The 8,192-nt window shown below is 58.3% G+C and overlaps 1 protein-coding gene across 2 annotated transcripts; it reads right to left on the reverse strand.

The window, feature by feature from the left end:
• Window positions 1–102: 102 nt before the first annotated feature.
• Window positions 103–5,456, reverse strand: EDN2 (endothelin 2; the record flags this gene model as incomplete). 2 transcript variants are annotated; one of them, XM_079776120.1, is made up of 5 exons in its annotated part: window positions 103–697; window positions 2,131–2,229; window positions 3,175–3,297; window positions 4,757–4,913; window positions 5,259–5,456. In XM_079776120.1, the coding sequence occupies 5 exons, from the start codon at window positions 5,320–5,322 to the stop codon at window positions 604–606; spliced, it is 537 nt and encodes a 178-aa protein (XP_079632246.1). In that variant the 3' UTR covers window positions 103–603. The 2 variants fall into 2 exon arrangements, with proteins under 2 accessions (XP_079632246.1, XP_079632245.1); XM_079776119.1 differs by lacking the exon at window positions 5,259–5,456 and having other exon boundaries at window positions 4,757–5,007.
• Window positions 5,457–8,192: the final 2,736 nt, after the last annotated feature.

Here is an 8,192-nt window from a genome sequence, read left to right on the forward strand (position 1 = left end):
AGTACATTTCACCGTTTATTACAAACACAAGTTTATAGGCAAATAATTGAAAGTCTAAAAAAATACATTACAATAAATAATTGGAATTCTCCAAGTTCTTAGAGCAAATAAGTTATGTACAGACAGGTGAAGCAGAACAGGCCCTTCTCACCAGGAGTGTCCCGAGGGTCTGAGGGTACAGGACCCTGGGAGGGAGAGCTGGAGGGGACAGATGAAGGCGGGGGTGGAGGGGAGGACACCAGCCATTGGGCTGGCTGAGGTGTGAGCGTCCATCACTGTGTGTCGCTCCTGGTGTGTAGCCAACAGACAGGACACCTCTCAGGACATGGCCTCCAGGTCAGTTCTTTTCAGCAGGGATGTGGGACCAGAGCCAGAGTGGGAGGCTGCGCTGCAGCCTGGGAGCTGAAGGCTTTGCTGGGCAGTGTGAGGGCTCGGAGCTGCCTTGAGGGGGCTCCCTCTCTAGGGCGAGGAGGCCACAGCTTGTGCCCATCCAGCAGGTGGGCTTCCTGGTCCAGGAAGCAGGTAGAGTCTCCTGCCCTGGGCTGCCCTTCTCCTCCCCTCTCCGCACAGGCTTCCTTTCGAGAGTTTCTCCAGCTCCCAGCACTATCTCTTCTGCCGCCTGGAGTGCGTAGGCCTGGTCTCCCTCGTTGCCTCCTGCTGCCGCCTAGCAAAGCGGATCTTGGCAGAAGAAATGTCCCTGGAATGAGAAGGGTCCATTTAGCATCGCAGGAGATAGGGACCGCCCGAGAGTTCCCTGTGAGAGGCAGCAGGAGTAGGGACTGCACCCCTTCATCATGGCTGCCCTGGGTCAGAAGGTGGCCACTGACCCTGAACACAAGGCCTAGAAGCTTCTTTGCCCTCAGGGGCTTGGACAAAGCTGATGTTCCATATCAAATGCAGCTGGAATGACCGGACAGCCAAGAAGAGCCCAGCGTTTCTTTCCCAGGACCTGCCGTCCTACTTCCATACCTTCCCTCCTGGCTGCTCACCCCAACCCCACCCACTGCCGTTCCCATGTCCAAGTTCCAGACAAACAGGGTCCTAGCTGCCCCTTGACCCTGACTGAGACCCTTGCATGGACTGTGTCATTCAGGCGGCCTCGTCCTGGCTCAAAGCATTCGAGCCTGGGAGCTAGGAGGCTGGCTTCAGTTCCAGCTGTGGGAACGTGGGCAAGTGTCTCCACCTCTCTGAGCCCCTTTCTGGGTCTGTAAGATAGAAACAGCCCTGAACTGTTGTAAGGAGGAGTACAGGTTGGCTAAGCAAGCTCTCTGCCCACTTTGAAGGGCCATGCCCTTGCCAAGTCTTATCTTGATTTTTTCACCCTCAGACAGTTCCTAAGTATATGCTGGGTCCTGTCCATCTCACCACCTGGCCTTTGCTCCTATGTTTCTGCCTGCCCACAAAGACCGGAACCCGAAGCCACACTGGGCCCAGCACTGGCTGGCCCCGAGGAGCCACCTTTACAGAGGTAGAATGGCTAACACCGCCAGGGCTCCCCCTGGGGGCAGGTGCTTCCTTACGTCAAATCATCTGACCTCAACCCCATGACATGGGTAGCCCCTGTTTCAAAATAGGAACTTAAAGCACAGACAAGTGACAAACCCAAGGTCACAAAGCTGGTTTGTGGCAGGGCTTGCGTTCAAATGAGGCAGTCCTGGCTCAGAAGCTGCCCTGTAGCCACTCTGCTGCATGGCCTATAGGGGGCTTTGTTCTCAAGTCAGTTTGGTTGGACAAACATTCATGGGCACCTCTGTGAGCAGACTCTGGAGCTGAGCCATGCTGAGGCCACCACAGGTGGGATCCAGTCTGGGATGGGGGAAGGAGCAGGCTGGGTAGTTGGCTCCTCTGGACCCCAGCATATGGGAGATGCTCAATGTAGACACAGCCTGAATGAACACCTTCAGGTTCTAAAAAGTCAACTTCCAGGCATAGCAGTTAAAAGCACGGGCTCTGGAGTCAGCCTGATGCCAGACTGCTGTGTGACCTTGGGAAAGTACCTTCACCTCTCTGAGCCCCAGATCTCTTAACCGTCCAATGAGGACGCAGTCCTGCCTCTTATAGAGAACAAGAGAAATGCGAGGAAACTTGCCAGGCATACAGGAGGCTCTGGATCAGTGCGGTGGCCCTTACCTCAGCCGCTGGAGGAGCTCTCCTGCAGTCGTCCATGTCTTGCCAGCCTGGGACACGTCTGCAGGGGACCCAATGCCTGGGTTTGCCACGGTTTCAGGCCTGAATGAACAGCATTAGAGTCCAAGTGAGGGGCTATCCAGGGCCCCAAGGGCACCTGGCTGCAGGCCCAGCCCAGCCCCACCCTATCCCCACCTGCCCTCAGGAGCAGATACATTTCCACCCTGTGCACCTGGCACCCTTCCTTTCCAGGTGGGGTGGGGAAAACTGAGCTACGGGGAATGTGTTCCTAGCTTCAGAGAGAAGCAGCTGGGTGGCTGGCCTTCTCAGAATCTGGCCACGGGTAGCTGAGTGTGGCCTTTTTCAGGAAAAACTAAGGCAGGGCAGAGCGATAGCTTGAGCCTCAGAGGAGAAGTTTTCTCATAAACCATCGTGGGCATGGAGGCTGGGATTGCGAGGCCAATTTCTGCTTTCCCCAAATGCTCTAAGTGGAGGAGGGAAAAGAATAAAGTTTCTCACCTTTTTACAGATGGGAAAACTGAGGCCCAAAGAGTTAAGGGATTTGCAAAGCCCCCCAACAACTCTGTGATGACCCTGAAACGGTGCCATGGCCTCCCAATTCCAGATGGTACTCCTCCATTGAGAAAGCTCCGAAGTCCCCCGAGCCTCAGGTCTGACTCCAAAGCCCTGTGGACTCGGCCACATAGACGGAGGCTGAAGCCCAGCGCTCCCTCTGACCAGCTGTGTGGACTGACAGGACCAGCCTTTGAGGCCTCAGCTGTTACCTGGGAGAATCCCCCTGCCCAGGAGTGAACATGGCGCTCTGGAAGCCCCCAGAGACGGGCAGTGGGAGGGACTCAGGGGCGACGGGTTCCCTGTGGGAAGGGACACTGCCATGGGCCCAGGGCAGCCCATGGGTCCCTAGGGCCCTGCTCCCCTCCCCCATTTGCTCCTCTGCTCTTTCGCTGGTCTCCCAGACACCTTGCTGTCTAGGGCAGGTCTGGGCTGGCAGCTGCCCCTGACCCCTGCAGCTGGGTGCCCACTTACCAGGGCCTTCGATGGCAGAAGGTGGCACAGGCAGGGTCTCTGGCACTAGAGCATTCACAGCGCCCTGGCAGAGCGCGGCGCCGGCGTTTTGGCGGGTTTCCCAGGCCGTAAGGAACTGTCTGTCTGTGGGCAGGCAGCCAGTAAGGTAGTGATGTAGAGGGAAAGAAGGAGAGAGGGAGGGAGAGGAAGAGAGGGAGGATTAGATAAATCACTACCATTGACAAGCAGGGGGACCGTCTTCATTGTACTCTGGGATGGCCACTGTGGCAGCAAAAGGTGACCAGCCCCTGACCTCAAGAAGTCCCACCACAGGCTCCCACCTAGGTGCCAGGGAGCCCTGACAAGACCCAAGACCCAACACCCTTCCCTTCTCTGGGACTCTGCCTCCCCCCAGGAGTCCTCCCAGGCCCCCCGCCCAGACAGGAACGTGAGCTGATAGAACCAGGCTGTCCCTTATTCTCAAAGAGGCCCACAGCTTGCCCCCAGAGGAGGGGAGGAAATACCATCTCATAAGTAAACACACAGGCTCACAGCTAAGCTGCCCCCAGCTGGTCCCCACTTGCCTAGAGAAGTGACGTGTATGTCTTAGAGTTTTGACTTAAAAACGGTGAAAGTGTGTGTGCATGTGTGTATATGTGCATATGTGCATGCACATGTGTGTGAGATCAGAGGGGGTTGATTTCAGATCAGAGTCTAGCCAAGGCGGGTCGAGGGCAGGGCAGGGGCCCTGTGGCCGGTTGGACCAGCACCTTCGGGTGCCAGGGCTAATTTTAGCTGGTGTCTGAAGCTGTAATGACTCCGGGTAGACCCGGCAGGCAGGGACTGGCAGGGTTCCCACCCTGAGCGAGTGTTTGGATGTGGATTAGCTCCACACGCTTACGTGCCGGGCTTCTCTTGTCTTTTGCAATTTGGGGAAGGGAAAAAACACAAATGCACACAGAAACTTCAACGTGAAGTATGCAGTGGCCCGGAGGCAGTGCGGGTGCAGACAGAGCAGACAGCACAGGCCCCCACCCTGGCTCCACCAGGTGACAAAGGGCAGGTTTCTCATCTGTCATTTGGGGACAACAGCAGTACCTGCCTCAGGGAAGGATTGGAGGGGCGGGGGGGCGTTCATGAGATGATCATGCACGAGCCCTGCTTGGCATAGGGCCCGGCACAGTCCAGACATGGGCGCTGTCATTAATTGTATTATTCTTGGAAGATCATGCTGAGGCAGCATGGCCGAGTGGGTGTGAGCTCTGGCATCCACCGGACCTAGGATGGAGCTCCCACCGACCACTTTCTCCTTCCTGTGTGAGCTTGCGGGCGGCACCTAACCTCTCTGAGCCTCAGTACCCTGATCTGGAAAATGAAGTCAACACTTCCTTGCTGGATGTCGTGAGAATTCTCCTGAGACATCCCTCTGTATTGCTCAGGCAGCCTCCCCATGGGAGTGAAACAGTAACTGCTAATGACTGATATTGGCCCAGGGCTCCCACCTGGAGGCCCAGGGAGAGCCGTATTGTGCCCATTTCCCAGTGTGCCAGCAGTCCCCTCCCCCCACTCCTAGCAGCCCGCCTGGATCCCCACGGTAGCTCACCCGGGAGTGTTCACCCAGATGATGTCCAGGTGGCAGAAGTAGACGCACTCCTTGTCGAGCCAGGAGCTGCAGGAGCAACGCCGAGGCCGCAGGTGGGCGCCTCGGGCATGGCGCGGGGGCACGGGCTGCTCCTGGGTGGCAGCGGCCTGGCCCTTGCCTGCACGCACAGAAGGGAGAGAGAGGTGGAGAGGTGGGTCAGGACGCCCGGCACAGCTGGAATAGGGGGACCTGCCAGGCTCCTCCTCTTGCATAATCGAGGAAGTTGGCACTCTCACCGCTCAGGAGCTCCAGCCCAGCCCGGGGAAGCCTCAGCAGCCGCCCTGTGCCCTCCCGGTGCCGCAGCACCTCTGCACTGGCAGAGCCCCGGCTGGCCAGCCGTGCCGCTGCTGCTGGGCTCCCGCCCGGTGTGCCCCAGCTGGCCTGTGGGGCACCGCGGTCCCCAGGGGGAGACACCGCTGAACAGACCCGGGGCTGCTGCAGCAGGCGAGGCCGGATGGCTCACCTTCATGCAGGGCCACGAGCAGGGCCAGAGCGAGGGAGCACCAGGCAGTGGGCATGGCAACCATAGCGGCGGCGGAGTGCAGGGCTGGACTGGAGCAGGGAGCAGGGAGTGCGCCTGTTGCCTGCGTCCTGCTGCCAAGCGGAGCCAAGCCGATAGCTCATTGCCTCCGTGCCCGGGCTGCTTATAACTGCTAGGCACTTCCCCGCCCCTGCCGTCCAGCCCTGCCACTGCACCAGCGGGCGGGCGGAGGGCCCAGAGCCAGGGACAACGCCTCCTCCTGGGGCGTCAGCCCTGCCCAACCTTCACGGTGGGGGGGACAGGGGAGGGCGGAGGCGGGAGGGAAGGCCCAGCTCCTCCCTCTGAGCTTGGAGTGCCGAGGCTCCCCTGCAACCCCCAGGGACTCCTCCCAGTCCCTAGAACTTCCTCAAATCAACCCCCAAAGTGCCCCAGAGCCCCTCCCCCACTCTCCCCTGGCTGCTCCCAGGTCTTGCCCAGAGCTAAGGGTTTGAAAGGGGAGCATGAGAAAAACCTGCCCTCTCCTCGGAGAGACCCTGCTGTCCTGCCTGCCTGCCGCCAGCGAGCTGAGGGTGCCCCTTCTTTGGTGCGGGAGGTGAAAGGCCCGCTATGGCTGTGTGGCCTGGGGCACGTCAGAGCCCTCTCTGGGCCTGCTTCCCTCAGTGAAGGACACAGCCTACCCCTGACCTCTGACCTCTGACCTCTGACCAGCCTGGAGCTGCCTCATCTCTCCCTCACTCAGGAAGTGCCCCTCTCCCCTCCTTCCACCCCAGGGCCCAGGACAGGAATCTTGGTCCCTCCCAGAACCTTTTCAGCTGTGCAGCCACGGCTAAGGATACCCATCCTGCACCTCAGTTTCCTTGTTTGCGAAACAAAGCTAAAATGGGGGAATCTCGATGTGTTGGCTCATGGGCTCCATGGAGACTAAGAGGGGGCTTCAGAGTCCTTTCCAGGAAGATGCCCTGGGGTCCCACACAAAGCACCCCTCAAAAGGTCTCCGTCTCAGCCATGACAGGATGTCGTGGCTCTCTCAGTGGCTACTTTCTGCAAAAAGGGCCAGGTGGTGGGGTGCTCCCTGAGGGCTAGCATTCTGCTGCTGCCCCTCTGCTGGTCTCTGTATGGAGACCAGAGCGGGTGCACTGCTGTTGAGCCACACAGTTCGTGGCCCTGGCAGCTGCCCTCTGTTCCTGCCCAGGCCAGGCTCAGGGTCCACCTCTTCCAGCATCTTCCCAGGGACCCTGTCTCCAGGCACAGCAGGAAAGGCTCTTCATTTCCAGGAAATCCCGGAGCCCGGGCTCTGGAGCCTGACTCATGAGATTGTGCTTATCTCCCCAGCAATCTTGAGGTCCAGAACTCCAGAGAAGGCAGGGCCTGGAGCCTGCCTGGCACACAGTAGGAGCCCTCCGAGTGCGTGCACTCTGAAGGAGGGGGAATGAAAGAATAAATACCTGGCTTTGAGCTGGGGAAATGGGGTCTGCAGGGACCCAGTTCAGCAGCAATTTTGTCATTAGACATTTATGAAGGGGGACATAGATGGCCACAAAGAAACAGGCAATCTTGCTTTTTCATAACGTGTGTTCAGAGCACGCATGTGTGCACGTGTGTGTGTGTGTGTGTGTGTGTGTGTGTGTGTCTGCGGGCACGCGTGTGCGTGAGATCCTAGTAGAGCAGAGGGAGATTCTGGTAGGAAGGGGGAGAGACCTTTCAGCCTTATCTTTATTGCCCTGGCTGGGCCAGGCTGCAGGGAGAGCAGGGACAACTATTCCTGGGCACCTACTGTGTGCTCAGAACGCTTTCATTTCCTCTCATCACTACCCAGGAGGCAGCCGCTCTCATCTGGCTCCCAGCTCCACTACCGCCCAGGAGGAAGCGGAGCCTGGCTGAGGTCACACAGCGGGTAGGTGCAGAGCTGGCTCTGGAACTCAGATCTCTGTCTCGCGGGCAAACCAGTGACTCCCCAGGTGGTGCTCACCGCCTTCCCCCGCGAGGTGCCTCTCGAAGAATTTAGAAGAGTATTTCTGGAATGAGGTGAGCAATACTCCCAGTCATTTCTATTAGCCTCCGAGAGAATATTAATACAGAATCAAGCAGGCTTGGGGTGGGGGTAGGAGGTGGATAGAGATTTTAAACCGCTGAACCGTGAAGAGAAGAAAGAAGCAAATGCAGATCATGGGGAGGAGGAGGAGTCAGGGTGGGAAGAAAACAAGCAGGAGGCAGATAAAAAGACAGGTAGAGAGAGAGAGAGAGAGAGAGGGAGGACAAGGAAGCAGAGCGTAGCCAGAAAGAAAGAACTCGGATTTGAGAAAGGAAAAGGGAAAGAGCATTGGGAGTGAGAGCGAAGGTTCTAACGTGTCTAATCTTTACACAAATGCAAAGTGCCTGCTCGGGACAATAGGGAACCAGAGGCTCCGAGTCTGGGAAACATAATAGAAGAATTAAACAGAGCAGGAGACAGGATCCCTCTCTGGTGTGAAAGGAGGATGACGACAGGGCAGGGGCGGCTGCCCAGCTTGGCAGGGTCAGCGCAGGGAGCTGTGCCGGACTCGTTTCCCTTTTCCCCTGCCCTCAGCTCCAGCTGAGCTGGGCATGCAGGGCGCCTGTGAAATGGAGAGGCCTGGCCCAAGGAACCTGAGCGACCCCAGGTCTCAGGGGTTAGCGCTACCCCACTGGCCAGAGAAATTAAGCTGAGTAAAAATAGCCCCCTAGGCTCTTAGTCTGGGCCCTGAACCTTCACCTCTACCCCTCATGGCTGGCCTGGCTGCATGGCCTTCCCACTCCATTGCACTGCCCCCCCACCAACTACCCCAGCCAGCTGCCCTGCTGCACTCCCCAACCCGACCTGGCCCTGTTACCTGCCGGGGCTAGGCAAGGCAGCAGGTCAAGGGGCAGGGATTCCCTGACGGTCACCATCAGGATTTG

The sequence above is a fragment of the Cnephaeus nilssonii genome, assembly GCF_951640355.1.
Source record: "Cnephaeus nilssonii genome assembly, chromosome: 7".
NCBI lineage: Eukaryota > Metazoa > Chordata > Mammalia > Chiroptera > Vespertilionidae > Cnephaeus > Cnephaeus nilssonii.